The 21,400-nt window shown below is 37.6% G+C and overlaps 2 protein-coding genes across 2 annotated transcripts in view; one reads left to right on the forward strand and one right to left on the reverse strand.

The window, feature by feature from the left end:
- The window catches only part of LOC125233570 (guanylate cyclase 32E-like), a 221,132-nt gene that overhangs the window by 187,480 nt on the left and 12,252 nt on the right, over positions 1–21,400 (forward strand). Inside the window, exons 21-23 of the mRNA XM_048139626.1 lie at positions 9,363–9,431; positions 13,193–13,352; positions 16,543–16,745. Coding sequence (XP_047995583.1) covers positions 9,363–9,431; positions 13,193–13,352; positions 16,543–16,745 — 432 coding nt within the window. The remainder of the gene's footprint in view (positions 1–9,362; positions 9,432–13,192; positions 13,353–16,542; positions 16,746–21,400) is intronic.
- On the reverse strand, positions 14,436–15,681 carry LOC125233274 (uncharacterized oxidoreductase TM_0325-like). Its single transcript, XM_048139220.1, has one exon. The coding sequence runs from the start codon at positions 15,619–15,621 to the stop codon at positions 14,863–14,865; it is 759 nt and encodes a 252-aa protein (XP_047995177.1). The 5' UTR covers positions 15,622–15,681; the 3' UTR covers positions 14,436–14,862.

The following is a 21,400-nucleotide window of genomic DNA, read 5'->3' on the forward strand; positions in this document are numbered from 1 at the left end:
GTGAAGTGTGACATATAGTTAAGGTTTATGTAAAGACGTAATTTACTCTCGGCGTACGCAAAACAATCTTTTTCTCTTGTAATTAATTCTTTTTTCCTTAACTTTCTTAACTCTTCTTCAGATTCAAACAACATTTCTATGCAGTTATTAGGTTTTCTTAATATTTCCGCAATTCTTGGTTGATCAGGCCTTGAATTCTCGGATGTACTAAGATTACCACGTATGTCATCACTTGGTGTATTACTTTGTATTAACTTTCTACTCTGTGCTCTCGTCATAACAGTAACTTGCTCGCTCATACTCTTTAACTCGTCCGATGTAATTGTAATTCGACTTAATGCATCCGCTGCAACGTTTGTTTTTCCCTTTATGTATACTATTTTATAATTATATTCCTCCAATTGAATTATAAGCTTTATCAGCCTGCTTGATGGGTCTTTCATGCTATAAAGATACAGAAGTGGCTTGTGATCCGTCATGATTGTAAACTGTTTTCCGAACAAATAAGGTCTAAAATAGCGAATACTCCAAGTAATTGCTAAAAGCTCTTTCTGAATGACTGGGTAATTTAACTCGGCCTTATTCAAGGGCCTGCTAGCGTAAGCTATAGGTCTCATATCTTTGTTACAAAGTACAGAACCGATTGACCTTGCAGATGCGTCAGTTTGTAAAATATATTCATTATCTGGGGAAAAATCTGGGTATTGTAAAATTGGCGGTGTTATGAGTTTTGTTTTTAATTTGCTAAAGGCATTTTGGCATTCGTCTGTCCATTTAAATTCTACATTTTTCCTACATAATTTGTTTAATGGTAGTGTTATCTCTGCGAAATTTGGGATAAATCTTCGGTAGTAATTGCAAAACGCTACGAAGCGCCTAACCTCGTCACTATTGGATGGTGTTGGGTAATTTTCTAAAACTTTTGTTTTCTGTGGATCGGGTAACACACCTTCTGCTGAAACTATGTGTCCTAAATATAGTAACTGTTTTTTCAGGAATTCGCATTTTTGTGGGTTAATTTTAAGGTTAACTTTCCGTAATCTCTCCAATACATCAGTTAAGTTTCTATTATGCTGGTCCATATTTCTACCGAAAACAATTAGGTCGTCCATATATACAAAGCACTTTTCGTAAGAAAGGCCTGACATTGCTATTGACATTACACGTGAAAATGCACTTGCACTCAGTTTTAGGCCCATGGGGAGTCTTTTCATGCGGAATTGACCTTGGCTTGTTGAAAATGAAGTGATATTTCTGCTATCGTCATTCAAGGATGTTTGGTAGTAAGACTGTTGTAAATCAAGATGACTAAAATATATTGCACCGGATAGGGAATCTAAAATATCTAAAATATTTGGAAGGGGGAATTTATCGTCTTGAATAACATTATTTACTTTTCGGTAGTCTATGACTAATCTCCACTTTTTGTTATTGTCTTCAGATTTTTTAGGTACTAAAAGTATGGGACTATTCCAGTCGCTATTCGATTCCTCTATTATATCATCTTTGATCATTTGTTCGACCTGTTTATTAATTTCTGACTTCATTGACGCTGGTATCCTATAAGGTTTTGTATAAATGGGTTTAGTGTTTGGTTTCAAAATGATGCTTTGGCTCAATATATTGGTAGTTCCTAACTTGTCACCGTCCAAGTAAAAAACGTCGGCGTATTTTGCACATATTGACTCTATTAGTTTACGATCTGTGTCATTTAAATGATTGAACTTTATTAACGACAGTAACCTTTTCACTCTTTCTAGCCCATTTTCAGATTTTTTAAAATTGCAAATATCATAATTATCCAAACTTTCCAAAACGGGTTCGAAAATAGGTAACTTTATATCTTCGTTCCCTGTGTTTAAAATTCGTACCGGTATTCTACCCTGCTTAACTTTACTTATACTCCCCGCTAAAAATATATTTTCGGCTAATTTCCTTGAGTTTACGACATAAACTTTTCCTAAATCGAATGATTTTACTTTAATTAAATGTGATGATTCACTTCTAGCTGGTAATGACAAAAAAGTTTCGCTATCGCTGCCTCTTTGTATTTGTAACACACACCTTTCGTTCCCACGGTGTAAAGTGAGTTCGTCAGTCGTAAGGTCTATAATTGCACTATAAGTTCTCATAAAGTCAAGTCCGAGAACACCGTTCGCATGACATGGCATATCATGATCCTGCAATATATGAAATCTATGTACAAATGATATTGTATTACCGTAGTTTAAAGTCACGTCAGCAACATGTGTACTTATGATACTACCGCCAACGCCTGATATTATAGTACTCTTCTCATATATCCGTGATTCTATGGGAACTTTACTTTGTTGTAGAATTGATATACGTGCGCCATTGTCAATCATGAGAACAAGATTTTTGCTACCGGCGGTGAAATTTATGTAGTCTAATCCGTCACATATGGTTAAAACTTTATGATCGAAAAAACTGTATTCTGTCTGTCTCGTCTCTTGTTGTATCGTGGGAGGTCTGCGGTTCGTGTGTACATGTATACACGTTCCCTCGGCGTCCACGGCTCGCTCGAGTTCCGCTATGTCCCCTAAAAATCGCACGTTGTCCGCGACCCCTATGGAAATTATTGCTAGGGACAGTACCTCTATTTGTGGAGTAGCGGGTCCATGTGTTTTGGTAGGCTCGAGCTCGATTATACTGGTAGCTCGTCCCGCGCCCGCGCCAGGCGTAGCGCTGGGGCTGCTGTGTACCTCGCGTGTAGCCGCGGTTCACATTCATGATTACGGGCTCGTGCTGGGGTCGTGCCAGCTCTTCATCCTGGGCCGCTCTGACGGCCTCCTTCAGCTCAGTGTATTCTCTTGCAGCTAGAATGGTACTGAGACGGCGGTTTCTCAACCCATCTGTAAATTTTTTTATGGCCAGGGACTCGTTGATTGGTCTTAAAATATCACAAGCGGCCGATTTCCCGTCGGCTTGCGCTATCGTTAGACCAATGAACAACTCCTCTATTTTATCACCGTATTGGACAATAGACATATCCTTTTGTGATATATTATTTAACTGTAGCAAAAGAGAGTTTGCGGATTTCTTGGGTAGCAAATATTTTTTTATATCGGCTACTAGTTGGGTAGCGGTGTCATATTTAGACTTAAGTTTTAACTGTGCAATTTTGTTGAGTCGTGTTTTTAGAACAAAAGAAATCAGCAATTTCTTTTCGCTACTATCTGTTAACATGTCATCTAACATTTCTATTCCTGCTATCATTCTTTCGACAGTTTCCTCTTTATCATCTAAAATTGGGATTATGCTATTAGCTTCTCGTATTTCAAATTGTTTCGCCATTGTAGTTGGTTTTACGGATACACTTTCTATAGCTTTATACTGTAAAATTTTATTATAAACTTCGTCTATTTTCTCGCACAATAATTCCGAACTTACACATTCTTTTGACAGGTCATCGACATGAAGAGATGCAATTATCTGTTTATAGTCCTCATATATTAATTGCGCATCATTGATTTTTTCTAAACCTAGCTTTTGTTGCCGTTTAACCTCACCTAATTTTCGTAGATCAACTCTTATTTTTTCTAACTTATCGTATATATTTTTTAAATCTAAATCCATACCCTTGACATCACTTTGACGTACAGAAACTTTCACACTTTTCACTTCACACGCGCGTAATCACGTTAAAGTTCATCCTCTGTCCTTCCGTCTCCCGTGCTCTGCTTAAACACCTTCCTCCGCCTCGTCTGTGGTTGGCGTCGACCTCTTCATTGACAGCCTGGTCTGCAGACGTGTCCATACTTCTCGCCTCACTGCTTTCTGCACATATTTTTCATGTGCTTTCTTTAAGAACTTGTACAGTCCGCAGCAAACGATGAGAGCCAAAACCACGAACAACACGGTTATAAGAATGTTATTTATTCTAGTATGCTCGTTTGTGCCTGTTGCGTCGTTTGATCCGACCGCATTTTGGGTTATAACGACCTCTTTCTCCTCCTGTTTGCTGTAGCTGTTACCCATGTTATTTATTACATTTTTATTTAGTGTATTTCACTTGGTAATTTAATTATGTCCCTCGTGCAATCACTTGTGCATTTGCTCGCGTCTCACTGTTAATTATATATTCACACGACTAAAAATGCTGATGTCAGGCGCCCTCGTCGCGGCGGCGCTCGCGTAAAACGATGTCACGGTCGCCATGTGGTGTGGAGCCGATTAAATGTATTAAAACACATGTACGATTCCTATGTAGACGACCTCTGTATTAAGACTGATTCTATACAATGTGGCATGCAAACTTAACTCTATGTTCATCTATACATAAGATACTATTTGACTTTAACATAAACTACGTACACACCTCGGAAATTTGCTCATTAAATCTTTAAGCTTTAATTCAACTTCAAGCGCTCCTATGTCTACACTGCCGTGAGGAGTGGTCGGTGGAGACATTATGTAAATTTACTAATATATTTTTATAATTTTAAAACACTAAAGTTGAAACAGATAAACAATGAGCCAACACAAACACGGTAATAAACAAGATTAAGTGAAGCGCAATCAATAAACAAGATAAGAAAACTGTGCATCAAACCAGGCAGGAGATCCAGGTGCGCGCAGGCGCGCGCGGAAGTAGGTCAAGTCTCGCTCGAACAGCTGACGCGAGTAGGCACTAGGTACAGCCGACGCGAGCGCAGCCAGCCCGTAGGTTTCCTGGAAATGTCGGCCCGAATCGAAATGAGCTATATGCAAATATAATAAGGTATATAATGGTTTGGACCTTTGAGGAATAAACTTTATGTATTTTCACTAATGGAACGAAATAATTATTTGTTTACTCGATGTTAGGTACTTTAGGTTTATTTTATAGGAAATTAAAGTTGAAAAGAAACGAAAGATTTAAAATTGTTATTGCTTAGCAAAATAATGTATAACGTTTATAAGGATTGCTTTTTATTAAGAAAGCGCGAACTAAGGCGTGTTCGGTGCACATGCACTTATTATTTAACGTAAATAGGTGTAACTAAAGATAGAATTTTAAGCAGTGCAATTTTCAAGATGCAATGCAATAAGCACTTTATGACTTATATATTAAGGTTGATTAGCTCCGTTTAATAAGTTGTAAATTTTAAATATTACGATTTAATTGTTGATTTTTATGCTGTAAGTATGGAATAAAGGCGCGTAGCAACAATAGCGAAGAATGCACAATAGATAAGAAAGATGATTTGCAGAATTTTACGAAGAATTATGAAAAGTTTGGATTTTTTTTTTTGAATTTAATAAACTAAGTACGAAAATCAAAACTAGGCAGGGTAAAGAGGTAAAAGGTAAGGATTGAGCACTCCCCTGGAAGAAGATCGATGTGGAGACACGCGTCGCTTGCAGTCCAAAGGTCGCGCGCCGCAGTTTCTTTGTCTGCGCTTCTGGAACGTTCCGCCTTCCCTGTTGCTAGGTCGCGTACGCGCAGATGTTTTGAGGTTTTTAGTCCTGTCACGGTCGCCAATAACTTGCAGGCGATTAAGGTGCAAGTAAAACTCATGAAGTTTAGGTATAAGGATATAATATCCAAAAATGATACAAAAAGAGATTTAAGTAAGATAAGACGCGTGCGGCGCTATGGCAGCCGCTGGAGCTAATGGTCGGTGGTGGGGCTCATGCCCCCGGCGCCCGCGCCCCGCGCAGGAACCTGTTGTCGTAAATGGAATAGTGTGTGTGTCTGTTTGTTTGTCCGTCTTTCACGGCAAAACGGAGCAACGAATTGACGTGATTTTTTAGGTGGAGATAGTTGAAGGGATGGAGAGTGACATAGGCTACTTTTTGTCTCTCTAACGCGAGCGAAGCCACGGGCAAAAGCTAGTATTGTATATAACTTTGCCATATGTGTCTGTTCGTGAGCGGACGCCTGTTCATAACGCAATAATTGTACATAAAACATGGCTAAATGCGATTACTTGAAGTTACCTGAAAGTTGAAATTGCCTCCGTAACTTATTTTTTTATTGCTCAAAATTTTGAGCAGCATTAACAGTGACCAGAAAGAGTTTTTAAAACATGCTATATTTTGACGACCGGTCTGGCTCAGTCGGTAGTGACCCTGCCTGCTGAGCGGCGGTCCTGGTCCTGGGTTCGAATCCCGGAAAGGGCATTTATTTGTGTGATGAGTACAGATATTTGTTCCTGAGTCATGGATGTTTTCCATGTATATACGTATGTATTTATCTATTTAAGTATGTATATCGTCGCTTAGCACCCACAGTACATTCGCGCAATTGCTTTGCTTAGTTTGGGGCTAAGTTGATCTGTGAAAGATGTCCCCAATATTTATTTATTTATTTACATTAATCAGTATTAGTATTGTTGCTTCTTACTTGTCAATGAGTAGGTAGGTACTATAAGACAGTTTCTTTTTTTTGAAATTTTTACGAAATGTGATATTTTTGAAAAAAATTATGCTATTTCTACTCAGAATCACTAGCTTTTTCAATCCTAGTAGTTAAAAAAAATTTATAACATTTAACTTATAACATATAACATTTTCATATATCATTTTTTAAATTTATAACATATAACATTTTCCGTACATGTTATGTGGGGTAACAAAAGAGGAAAGTAACAAAAATGTATAGAAATGGGACACTTTTTGTCTCCCAGTGAGATTGAAAGTACTCGTGATTCTGAGTACAATTGACCTAAAATTCCCTAAAAAAATCAAAATAAAAAAATGGCAAAAAAAGAAATGCTCAATATTCATCTCATGAAATTCAACCATATGAAGCGTCGACTCAGGATATGTGTATGTCCTTCAATTGTTTGACGTGCTCGCCTGCACGCCAAATGTGAACGTGCAATCGAGGACATACGTACTAAGATTACTAAACCGCAAAAAACGATACAGAAAATTACGTACGTTGAGTTGAGAGCTTCATTTATATTTAGGTACTAACTTTGCTCGCGCCTTCGCTCGCGTTAACTTCAAAAATTGCAAAATACTCCATACAAACTCCCCCCCCCCCCCCATTTCAGAGAAGTGGTGGGTTAGAAAGGGACAAAAATTAGCATGTCACTTCTCTATCCTTTCAACTATATCCACTTAAAAAATCACGTCAATTCGTCGCTCCGTTTTGCCTTGGCAGACGGACAAACAAACAGATATACACTAACTTTCCCATTTATAATATTAGTATGGATTGCGTCGTTGCCTGTGACAAAATAAACCCCCGTTTTATTTAATTTTAGAGCAAACTGACTAACACAACAATGCGGTCGAGTCGTGGGAGTTACTATCCGACACTTATTTGCGTAGGGTTTGTAAATATTGCTTCACTTGAGCTTATTGCAAACTTCACACTTTCCATCAGCAACAAGATTATTTATCTAAGAAAGATGTTAAGACGATACAGGAGGGGTCAATTCTCCATACAAACGCTCTGACGCTATCGACTATTTCCTCCCTGGTTTTTGAAGATAGAGCAATGATTTTTTCAACACAGATTATTATTATTTTTATTTGTGTCAGACCGTTTTGATTTTAATGATATTCTTATTTTTAAAGACGCTAGAGCCCATCAAAATTATCCAAAAACGGCCTTTTTCATTGTGGCGCAAAAAAAGGTGTGATACTCAAGATTGGTAACAATTAGGTAAAAAAACTAAACGGTCCGACACAGATTACTTCATTGTTATTCAGATTCTCAAATTTCGTTTCGATTGATTAAGTTTAAAAGGAGGAAACAGTCGAGAGCAGAACCTCGATTTTAAAGAATTTTTCGCGATATCTTTTAACTGAGTTGTTCTTAATGGACATTTTTTTTTGATAAATCTAGTTAATAACACTAGTATATTTATTTAACCAAAATTCCCAAATTGAAAAGGGGCCTCCTTTCCATTTAGCTTAAGTGGACTGTAGCGTCTTAAGTGGGATCGATTCTCTATGCGAGCACGAACTTAGTCGCCGTTTTCCTCACTTGATATTGACATTTTATAATACCGTGTCTGCAACAGTGCCGGATTATTGATATTGTACTGTAGTAGCACACCTCAGACACTGGCGATCAAATATAATATCGTCACTACTTTGAAAAAAACTTGTATCTTCGTCTGTCAATGAAAATGAATTTGTAGTAAGTATGTATGGAATTCATATAGACTTATTGCGTTTTAACTTTGAGGAACAGCGTGAGATAAGAGATTTTTTCAAAGTAGTGACGATATATTTGATCGCCAGTGATGAAAGAGGCGCGTCCCTAGTACACAGTCTAAGCTCGTGTAGGTGAACGCGTACTATGCTTGTATGAGTGAAATATGACAGGTAGACTGTTCGCGTTTTTGAAAGGCGGTAACTGTGAGGTAACCGAGAGGGGTGGGCGGCACTTTCAGCGGGGATTGGAAGTGGCCATACTGTACGATAGTACTCTTCATTATACTGTGGTAGTAGGTTACATACCTAAGTAAATAAATCAGTAAAGTAATAATTGTCTCAGATCACATGTAATTTTATTGCTGGCCGAGGTGGAGCCGTGGTCAACAAAGATATTATGTGCTCTGAGGCTTTCTTAGGTACTGGCCAAAGTGTGTATTATACTATTTTTCTGTTTGACGGAGCTGGGAAGTAGTAACTTCGTTTTTTTTTATAAACTGGCCAGTGATTGACCTTAGTCGCACCTGATGGATTGATTGTAAGTGCTGTGCGCACCGATTCGATAAAGTTAACACGCAGCTTATGTTTTTATTATTGTGCAGATATAAAATTAAGTACATCATCATCCTCCTTGCGTTATCCCGGTATTTGCCACGGCTCATGGGAGCCTGGGGTCCGCTTTGACAACTAATCCCAAGATTTGGCGTACGCACTAGTTTTTACGAAAGCGACTGCCATCTGACCTTCCAACCCGAAGGGTAACTAAACCTTATTGGAATCAGTCCGGTTTCCTCGCGATGTTTTCCTTCACTGAAAAGCGACTGGCAAATATCAAATGACATTTCGCACATAAGTTCCGAAAAACTCATTGGTGCGAGCCGGGGTTCGAACCCGCGACCTCCGGAACGAAAGTCGCACGCACTTACCGCTAGGCTACCAGCGCTTCCTTAAAATTAAGTACATCTATATATAACATATACGGTGTGGTGACGGGTTAAGAATTTCTCCACCCCCTTTCTTCCCGTGGGTGTCGTAGAAGTCGACTGTGCGACATAGGTTAACTTGTGACGTAAGCGAGAGGGTGGCAACCTGTCACTGCAATGTTTCAATTAGATTTCTTTCAACCCCTTTTTGCGAAGAGTGGTGCTGAAACTTAGTAGTTCATGTGCTCTGTCTACCCCTTTATGGGATACAGGCGTGATTATATTTATTTATGTATTGTAAAATGTCATTGTTTGTTGCAGGTGGTGGAAATTCTGAACGATTTGTACACGTGCTGTGATGCCATCATATCATATTACAACGTTTACAAGGTAAATCACTTTTAATTGACATTTTAATTAGGATATCTTTTCTGTTTTCTTCAAGAGTACTGGGAACCGATTTTTGAATGTCGGCCATTGGATTTCGTGAATTTCGTTCAATAATATATGCACTTAAATTCTATTAAAAGAAACGAGTGGTCATTTATTACCACTACATTTAAAATAACTAGCCGTCCTTTTTCAAAAATAGCATTTTGTCATTTTCCGGAGACTTAAACGGCAAATTCGTCCGATCGAAATTCAAAAATCGGTCCCAGGTTCAAAACAAACAAAGATAATATATGACTAATTTTAATCTTTCTTTGAAAGTTATATTTTCATATTGTTTCATATACCTACAAGTAGTTTAGTCTATAAATATAAGGCTGTACTCACATTAATATTTCGCGATTGGCGACATGTTTCAAGTCATATTATTATGAAGACCGATGGGTCCTTTTTTTTACTTAAATTGAAACCATTCGGTGACTGAAAACCAGATACCTAAGGTCAGTGCGGCCAAGACCGGCATACTTTATTTGAAATAAAGTTTGAGTGGATAAATAAATAAATATTATAGGACGTTCTTACACAGATTGACCGAGTCCCGCGGTAAGCTCAAGAAGGCTTGCGTTGTGGGTACTCAGACAACGATATATATATAATATACAAAATTAAATACTTATATACATAAAAAACATCCATGGCTCAAGAACAAATATTTATGTTCATCACACAAATAAATGCCCTTACCGGGATTCGAACCCGAGACCGCGGCTTAGCAGGCAGGGTCACTACACGCTAGGCCAGACCGGTCGTCAAAACTAGATGATTAAAGTACTCTGGGGTGGAGCGTCAAAAACTGCCCAGGGTGCGTAGCCGAATAGCACAAACGCTCATCGAAACGAAACGCTCGTAGATATCTATCTCTATCGCTCTTGCGTATTGGCGTGACAGAGCCAGACTACCGGGTTGGTTCCTCTATGATATTTGATCGAGCGCCGCCAGGCTATCTCCTACCGTTTGGTCAGGCCATCCAACATTTTTTTGCCCGGAACCGGTAGACCAACAGTCAGATTTTCCTGAGGTCACAGGACCAACTTCTATACAACCATGCACACCAAACACTGCCATCCGCGGAACCTTCTTCTGGGTGATTTTGAAAAAATGTCAGTCGGGTTGCAGCTTTTTTTTTAATCATTATGAATGATACAGATATTAGTGATACAGTAATTAATTAGTAAAAGATAAAAAATATATTTACAAGTCAATGGGCTTACTCTTGGCCACAGACTAGCCGAAGGCAAAGACGTGGCCTACGATGGAGTGAGCTCGCCCAGAAGATGCCTGTTCACTCTTGATTTGAAGGTTGCCGGGTTATATGAGCTCGGAAATATAGCCGCCGGCACGGAATTCCACTCCTTGGCAGTGTGCATAAGAAAAGAAGAAGCAAAGCGCTTCGTGCGAAATCGCGGAATATCTACCAAGTAAGGATGGAAACCGGCCGACAGACTGGCGACTTTCCGCCGATGGGCCAAAGACTGTAGCTTATTGGCCGTTAGCAGCTTTATTAAAATTACAAGCTTCTATTCAACTTGCCTTATTATTAGTATGTTAGTTTTGGCACAGAATACATAATAGTACAAGTACAGAAGGCTCACTCCTTTGATGTTCACAAAATGCCGCCGTTCTAAATTCTTATCTACATTAACAAACGGACCGCACGCGAGCAGCCGACATTGAATTTTATTGCGCCGCGCGAAGGTCGTCGCCACTGAATGGGCCGCGAACTCGCGGCCGCCGACATGTACTTGTAGCGCGGCGATAGAATCGCGGAGTGAGCCGCCCCTGGTTTTGGTCAAAAAGTAGAAGCTAAATTTGACCCACATCCCGATTTCCGAAAGGGCAGAAATTTTGCACACGTATGTAAATCACGAGACAATGCAATATTATGGTATAATGGAGCTGATTTGATGATGGAGCATAAAGTTAGTCATAAAGAACTCTGTTATGAAACGTCGTATCCCCATTGAGTAAGGCGTTATTAGAAACGTCTCGGAGAACAGTAGATGAATGTTGAAAGAAAGGTACAGTCGGCGATAAAAGATTGTGCGAAAAATGATTTTTTGCAAAAAAAAAATGTATTATATAGATACAAAAGTTATATTCAGTAGACGGACTTCCCAGATAGACGGTCTTCACAACACTGACCTTTATAATTTATCCAGAAACAGTCTAAAAATGACACGGCAATATTTATTGCACTAGTGCGTAAAATGATACGAAAAGGGCCGTACTGAAAACCTTTGTACAATACACGTGTTCCGCATATAATATACTGAACGTGGAAGATATTATCATTCGGTGTAAAGTTTCGGGGTTAGGACTTCTAAGGAAACACCTACACAAAACGTGAGATTGTCTAATTTGTAATACAAAGCAAAAATTTGTAATACTTACCTATATAGGCTATATACAACCTGTTTTAATTGATTTCCGTTAACTTTGAAGAAAGGTTAATACATAGATCAAATCTGTGAGAAATTAGGTACCTATACTCTTGGGTCGACTCGTTCGTTTTTCGTCACGTTACTCACGTTCCTAACTTTGTCCGATTCTGCTTTCGTCGGCCATTCTTCATTCGTCAACTTAGTCTGCAATCATTGACCATTTAGGTAATGAGTTGTTGGCCTTTTTCTTATTTAGACTCAATCGTTTTTCGTCATTTCGTATTTGGTCATATTCTAAGTTGGTACCGACCTAAGACTGCGAAAAAACACGAAAAACATAGATTTAACAGCGAACATTCCGAAAGAAGATTATGAGAGAGAAGACAAGTGAAAAACGAGACGGATAAAGATGAACAACGAAATTAACCGTAGTTGAGAAAGACGATCGACGATCGTGATGAATAAAGAAATACTCACGAAAGCAGAATCGGACAATGACTAAAAACGAACGAGATGTCCCAAGATTATACCAGAAATTATTATCTTATCGAGTTATTCAAAAAATAATTAAATGACTGGACAAGTGAATCACAACCTAGTTACTACAGTACTAATGTTATTTATTATAACATGTGCCGTCAGATGCTTGACATTAACGGTACTTTTATGTTCTTTTTATGGTTTTTTGAATTTAACAAAAAGCTATTAACCAGTGAATGAGCCTAACGCCTTGTCAAGATTAACGGAAATCAAAAAAGCACGGTGTATATGTACAAGTATAGTTAGACAATATTTATTCCAAAATAATACCAATAGTAAAAGACTGTTTTGTTCATAATTCCTTTGTGCCACGAGAGTTACATCTAGCAGAATAATGTAAACAATTATCTTTTATTTGGTATTTTGAAAGTTTTTTATTTCTTAAATAGAGGCGTTTGACTTTGACGACAAAGAAAATAAGTGCATCTGGTCTGGTCGTCGTATGATTAGTTAAAAATTTAAAAGTATTTTCTATCACACCAATACCACACCTCGGACACTGGCGATCAAATATATGAAAGAAGCGCGTTCCTAGCCTACACTCTAAGCTCGTGTACTTATGAGTGAATTATGACAGGTCGACTGTTCGCGTTTTTGACGGGCGAGGGGGTGGGCGGCACTTTCAGCGGGGAGCGGGATTGGCCATACTCTACGATAGTACTCTCTTCTCTATTATACTGTGCCAATACGTCGGAACGGGACAAACGAACTTTATCGTCTTGATAACTTTAGTGTACGTTTATGAATAAAGGGGTTAAATGTGTATGTTTCTATACTCAGGTGGAGACGATAGGCGACGCGTACATGGTAGTTGGTGGTGTCCCTGAGCGCTGTTCGCGACACGCCGCCGAGGTAGCTTCGCTAGCGCTACATGTATTGGACGCGGTGCCTAAGATTCGAATGAGGAACATGCCGGCCGCTCGACTTTATATACGAATCGGTGAGTTGTATTGAAAAACTTGTCAAGAAGCATGTTTGTACCGTTTTATATTCAGGTGAAATCTACAGGCGATGGGGGTACCTTTTCTGGCGCTTTTAATGTTGCACGCAGTGCCTAAGATTCGACTGAGGAATATGCTCAATTTAGATTGATATAATTTTATTAATTCAATGTAGATTTAAAACAATATTGTTTATTGCACCAATAAATTGCTCTGATATTTAGAATAAGATGAAAATTGTACATTGTTTACCATTTAAAAGTGCTTATTGTAAGCCTATTTTAATAAAAAAAAATTTATTGATTGATTGATTGATATGCCTTGAATCGGTAAGTTGTATGGAAAAAAGATGTTGTAATAAGGTACAGAGGTCCATCTCAACTGGCGGATAATTTAATTTCATCTGACATGAATAATTGAATATAATTGTATTGTGCACTTTTAACAAGAGTGCCAAATGAACCACATGGCAGAAGTAGCTTCGCTCGCGCTCCACTCGCTGGGCACTTTGCCTAAGATTCTAATGAGGTATATGTATTCCCGCCGAGACTTTATACCTGTAAGAATCGATCCAGTTGTGACCAGCAGTTTTTCGGATGTCGTCGACCCAACGAGCCAACGGATGCCAGGCATTTGCTAGCGGCCACCATTCCGTTAACATTTTGTTATACTTTAAGCAAGGTACAGGGGGGCATTACAGAGACATCTATATATTCTCCATGTTTTAAATTATTAACAAGAGTTGTCAAGCCTCAACCCCTCAACTTTTATCATATTTCACCAGTTTTTTCTAAATATTCTTATTGTCTATGGAATCCTCAGTATCTTACAAATAGGAGCTTGTTGTTAGAAGTTTAATCAATTTCGAACAAAACAATTACCTACTTGTTTTAAGTTTGTTCTAAATGTCGTAAGGTTTAAAGTGACTTGAAAAGACCATTTACATCTAAAAAGTGTTATTTCAAAGTAATCCAATAAAACTTGAGCAAGTGTCACTGATTGCTCTTATGGAATGATTGACCTTTAAACAATATAATTTATTAGGGTAGAAACAGCTAAAAATAAACAGAAATGTTTAAAAATAAGTTTAAATGTTTATATTTTAGTCTTTAGGACATACTTTTTAAACTGAATCTGTACAACAAAGTGATAATAAAAGAAACACCTCAGAAATCAACATTAAATTGTATTGTAATTGAATACTTGGTGTCTTAGGTCGTGTGCGGTTTCTGGAGTAAATTAGGTATCGTCTAGACCGTTTCTTTCGTCTTTTGTCATGATTTTATTTAAATTCATCCCATTATTCCTTTGTGACTTTCGTTAGTACTCTTTGATCATGAATATGAGTAGTTTGTTTTTCTCTTATTTCTGCTCATTCGTAAATTCGTCTTCATCGACATGATCTGCTTTTGGCGTTTTCGCTGTTCAATCTGTTAACCAAAAAAGGAATGGAACGGATTCCAGATTTTTATGTACCTATTTTCTTGTTTGCTGTACCGTAAAATACAGTTACATCAAAAGCATACCATTATCGGACACAAACGACGAACCAGTGATGCTCCTTGCCTTGTCACTGGCCAAGAACAGAATTAGATCCGCCGTCTCTTCAGGTTCCGATATATTTTTCAAAGCTGTTCCTTGCTTGAACCTCTCCCAAAACACATCAGGATTGGGAGCTCCAGCATTCGCTACTATGTCAGTTTTCACCGGCCCTGGATTCACACTGTTAACCCTCACTCCGTATTGAGCAAAGTCCAAAGCTACCGCACGGGTGAAGTGATCCAGCGCTGCTTTAGACACCGCGTAACACATATAATTCTTCCCAGGAACCTTCAAACCGGCTATACTTGAGATGTTAATAATATTACCCTTCGTCTCTATCAAATGAGGAGCAGCTAGACTTGTCAAAAGAACCGTTGCGCGAACATTAGTGTTCATGACCATATCGTAATACTGGATTATGTTTTCGTCCAACATTGATGAGATGCCAACTATTCCAGCGTTGTTTATTAGAATGTCTATCTTGCCAAAGTGATCAACTGTCTTCTTAACGATGGTTTTTGCTTCTTCATCTTTACTTATGTCCGCTATGATGATTAAAGGTTTGGAGCCGAATTCTTCGCATTGGTTGGAAACTTTGCGGAGTCTTTCCTCATTTCTGGCCACTAGAGCTACTTTAGTTCCTTCTTTGGCCAGTGCCAAGGCCGCGGCAGCCCCGATCCCGGAGCTTGCACCAGTCACTATTGCCACTTTATCGGTAAAACTCATGGTGTAGGTATGTTCCTAAAGACACCAAGAAAGATACTGTTGATTTAAGAAATACTCGGCTACTTATAATACATTTATTGCAAAGAATATAAATTATAGACTTTACGTAATTTAAACAATAGTAGTCCTTACATCAACACCATTCAGATTATTCTTATGGTCACATATAAACAATGCCATTGAACTGTTTTGTTTCAAGTGCAAAATTTAAATTCTAATTTGAACTCTTAACCTTTCATTTGTCATAAATTTTACTTATATTGTTCCAAGCATTATAATTAATAATAAATTTGGTTAGGTACCAGTAGGTAAATATTTAAAGAAAATTTAAATGTTAATTCGTAAAAACTCGACCTCAAATATTTTCACAATGTCACCGCTAAATATATAGCTATTTGTGCTGTATGAAAACAACGTGTACATGTATTAGGTTATTTTTACACTGAAATTACCTAAAATAAGACGGTTTACCATCCGCGTGTCAGTTGCTACACTTCTTGCATACTTCATTTATGACAAAAAGTTCCTTATATTTGCGTTAAAGGCGTTAAATAAGCGTAAAATTAGAACAAAAACTTAATATCGTAAATAGATAAACCATAAGGACCCTTTCCGCATGTAATCATTACCTAGAAATGCCATTCTTCTATGGACCCTGATTGTAAGATTAAGCGCCAGTTGCATCAGCCACATTTGACAGACACATCATCGTCACGCAGCAGAGGTCTATGGAACTTCCCATACAATAAAAATTAACGAATGCTTTAACGGTGACAGACGGTTTGGTGCAACCGGCCCTAAGACGATCATATCGGTCCGTAATACAACGCGCTCCACATTAGGTAGGTCGGCTGTCCGGATGCGGACCACATTCCGCCATTTGGTGACCTCTGAATTCTAAAATTATGTATATTTCCACAGGTATACACAGTGGGCAGTGCGCAGCCGGCGTGGTTGGTGTCAAGATGCCTCGCTACTGCTTGTTTGGAGACACGGTGAATACGGCAGCGCGTATGGAGTCCAGCGGGGAACCACACAAGATCCATGTCAGCAACGACACTTACAAGCTGCTACGGCAACATGGCGGGTACCATTTTAAGGAGAGGGGCATTGTCAATATCAAGGTAAGGATTTAAAAAACAGTGCACATCACTAAATAGTGTTGACAGTGGCCTGATTCATCATCATGACAATTGTCTCCCGACAGTAACACTTCGCCGCTTGCTTGTTGGCAATATTGACTTACTACATCCTCCTTGCGATATCCCGGCTTTGCCACGGCTGATGGGAGCCTGGGGTCCGCTTTGACAACGAATCCCAAGATTTGGCGAAGACACTAGTTTTTACGAAAGCGGCTGCTATCTGACCTTCCAACCCGAAGGGTAACTAGGCCTTATTGGAATTAGTCCACTTCCCTCACGATGTTTTCCTTCACCGAAAAACGACTGGAAAATATCAAATGACATTTCGCACATAAGTTCCGAAAAACTCATTGGTACGAGCCGGGGTTCGAACCCGCGACCTCTAGATTGAAAGTCGCACGCTCTTACCGCTAGGCCACCAGCGTTACCTACTTATATACCAACCACCCAGAAATAGGCACAGAGTTGTCAGTGTCAAGATTAGGGTTGCAAATAGAAAAAAAACCAAATGTTGTTAACACTGACATTGGCAAATTCACCCTGTGCAAATTGGCAGGGAGTAAAAGCCAAAGCAAAAAAAAAAAACCAAACCAAAAAACCGAGCATCATTGTTTTTTTTCTAAATATGTTTTTTTTTTCCAGATGAACAAATAATTCGACAATAACGGTTTTTCGTGAGTTGTAACGTGTTTCAATAACAAAAACGTACATTTTAATTCGATTAACATTCAGTATACAAACGTTTATTGGGGAATCCCCGCTACCAACTACAGATTTCGTAAATGTTACTTTTATAAGACCAGAAATCAAAGTTATTTTATTAAATTCGTTTTATTAATAGTTAACATTCAGTCTAAAAAACCGTATAAAAGTATTAACGTTCTACTTTGCAAATTTTGAGATTTTGTACTTTAGAAAAAAAACATACTCCAGAAAAAAAACTGTTTTTTTTTCACGGTTTTTTTCATGTTTTTTTTTTTCAAGCCAGAAAAAAAACCGTTTTTTTGCAACTCTAGTCAAGATCACTGTGTTGAAATAGCCCACTGGTACGCAACCCATACAACCATTTCAGTCGCAAAATCTTCAAATCAGTAACTAACTGTCAAATGTGACATAACGCGTGGTAACGTCGTGCAAACAATGCGACCGTATTGATACAATAACAAAATGTAGTCGTCGTGTGCACTCGTTACGGTAACAAAATGTGTACGAATTTGTGGCTGTCAATGTCACTGTCAGAATGACTTTTAACGACACTTTATTAGTCGACGTTTGCACACATAACGGTAACAACATGTGGACGAATTTGTGGCTGTCATTGTCACTGTCAGAACGGTTTCTGACAGTGACATTGACAGAATTTGTACACACATGTGTAGGTCTGATTACCGAACTGCTCCTAAACCACTGTATCCGCAAATGACAATCTGAAATACGAAGGTTTCTCAAACTGTCTTGTGAAGTTGTGGACTGGTTGCTTTGAATCATTTAAATATGAGCGAATTAAATAATAATAAACGACGACGACCATTTAAGCACTCTTCGACATTTTATAGAAATGTGGGAAAGTTAAGAAAAGTGCAGAATGATAATACAAATAGATAAGCACTTTATAGTTACTTAATGTATTAAATATATAATTTTTAATTCTTATTGATAAAAATGAAGTGTAGTGTTGCTTTACACAATAAAAGTAGGAATCAAATGAAATAGAGTATTTACTGTGATATTAATAGAATTTCTGTTGCGCAATGATAGTTTTTTTCAGTACAGATGCTGCTTTTTTTAACGCAGTAGTGCGAGCAAATCAAGCAATGATTCATTTCTTGTCTTGTCGAAACTCTTAGCTTAGATTTAGGTACTGAAAATCGTCGTACGATACACGTGCGAAAAGGACATTCACAACTCGTGTCGATTTAAAACACTCCCTTCGTTCGTGTATTAATTTATCGCTACTCGTATCGATTTTCCTCTTTTCCGCACTCGTATCTACAAGTATTGTGTTTGGATTACAAAAAAAACACATTATTTACTCTACTACGTTTTATTTATATCTCTTTAACATTACAAATTTGTAGACACTTATCTATACAAAAATCTTGACAAAAGAAGTACAGATCGCTGAAATTAATGTTGATAGTAATATTAATGACGACTACTTCAACAAGTGTCAATTGTGAAATGCCGCAAAATACTAGTTGCTCTATAGAAGACCATAATAATATGATCCCCGATCCTTTACAACCCAGCAGCTCGGTACGCACGTTACAATCTTTTTTTTAATCTTCTTTAGTGAGGGCAACTGAGTACGACGGCATATTTTAATTGTGTATAAAGTTTGAGGATACCTGGAAAAAATTAATACAAGAAGCCATTTTGTAAATATAATAAATATTCACTGCTTTCGGTCACGCGTGTACGCTGCGACAATATTGCGACCGGTTGTCGACCGTTTGGTGCCCGTTTGGCGACTGTTTTTTACATGGAATTTTACCGTCTTAATCCATATTTTAACAACTTTATTGGTTTTCTAGGCATTATTTTTATTATTTCAGTATAGTATATGCACCGGAGCACTAAAACTTCACCAATCAATATACATAACACGCAAACACCGAGTAGTCAATAATATTATTACTGGTTAAACTGAGGTAAATTGATGGCGCGTTGATAAATTTAGACTTATTTTATGAAATCACTCGAGCAATTTAATTGGCCATGGTAATTAGCCCACATTATATTACAAATGCAAACAATATTTATCTTTAACAAATTCTTACGCCATTACATTTTAATGTCAAATGATTTTATTTATTTTTTACTTTGACGTCTCTGACAGTCGCCATTTGAAAAGAATGAAATGAACGAATGATTTTGGGAAAGTAGTCGCCAAACGGTTACAATGTGTGCACGCGTAGTGCACACTTCTGTCACTTCTGTGACCATTTGTGCCTGTTACCAATCGTCCCCATTTGGGTCGCCGCGACTAAACGTCGACCGTACTGCGACTAAGCATTGAGACCCGAAGACCTGTGTGTACACAAAATAGGAGGATTTGCGTAGGAACGGCGACCGATTATGGTTATATGGGAAGCTACTTAGCTATAGTAACTTGAACCTGTATAGGACCAGTAATCTACTGCATAGTTATTTATTAGCCTTGAGTGGAAAAAAGTCAAAACTAACAGGAATCAGCCGACCTAGCTTAAGTGACAATTATTGACGCTATATGTAAAAAAAAAATATTTTGTTTTATCCAAGCCTCCCTAATAACAAAAAGCTTGTGAAATGCATATACCTACTCATCCTTGACTTCTTTATGAATTAGATAATGTATTGAAAAGGGATGGATATATAAGGAGCACGTATTTTCAATAATTTACCAAAAACAGTAAAGGAAGCAACTATTCTGTTTAGTTTCAAAAAGAAACTCAAAGACCACATCATTCAAAATATTCCAGTTGCCTGAATACGGATCTGTACTGCGCACAACATGTGTTGTCGAGCATCAGTTGCGACCAGAGGAATGCGTTCAATTATCATTCTACCTGACTTTTAGAGTCATAAACACCTACTGTACCAGTCTAATAATTACAATTGTTTTTTTTTACATTGTGTAAATTATGATTTATGAACTTTGAATTTTATCATTAAGAAAAGACCTTGCTGCCTACTAGTGAATTAACTAAGATATGTATCTAATACTCATTAAGTGAAATGTAAAATTTCTTATGAGATAATAAATTTCTTTAAACCGATATTAATAATAATATGCTAGTTATTTCTCTTTTTGGTAGGTGGTCAGTAGGTTCTTGTTTTGCTAGTGATGTTACTTTGTCGATTCGATTATCGATAAAATACACACTTACTTATGTTCTCAACTTCTCACCTTAAAAATAATATAAACTTGATACATATAAAAGTAACGAAAACACAATATCTATTATAAATATTTCATTAGGATTATTATGGCTTTTTGACCATGAAAGTCACATATTCATACTGTATTCTTGGCTAACCAATCTAACCATACCTACGGATTGCAAATAAATGGTTTGTTTATGTACTTAATACATATATAACCGCTCATTATTCTTCTCTTACTAAGGCCCATATCACATTATTATATATATTTCATCATAGATGTGTGTGTCTCCATTCTTCTTTAACGCGAAGAAAAAGGACGGCTTGTTGTCTGTGATCATGTGATTTTTATTATAGTGCAATATCGGCCTAAATAGTATGTGTAAAAAATATGAGTATATGAGAAATCAATACATTCTTCTCTTCTCTTTACGCAAATACCTAAGTAAAATACTTTTATTTAGCATTTATCTCATGTGAAGTCCACCACAAAATAAAACAAACGGCAGTGTAGGTGACATAGTTTATTATTTCAATAGTTTCAACTATTTTTAGTTTTTTTTAATCATCTATGAGAATATTTGGAAAAACTAAAAAATATTAATGGTTGAGTTCGCTAGACCTGTTACATTACCAGGTCCGTGATGCCTACCAATAAACATTCATGTCCTTTTTATTGAATGAATGTCGATAGGGTTATTATCCCTGACGTCGATAAAAATTACACAATTTACACATCACTATGATATAAACATAACCTAAAAATAGTTTGA

Source organism: Leguminivora glycinivorella, chromosome 14 (assembly GCF_023078275.1).
Source record: "Leguminivora glycinivorella isolate SPB_JAAS2020 chromosome 14, LegGlyc_1.1, whole genome shotgun sequence".
Taxonomy (NCBI): domain Eukaryota; kingdom Metazoa; phylum Arthropoda; class Insecta; order Lepidoptera; family Tortricidae; genus Leguminivora; species Leguminivora glycinivorella.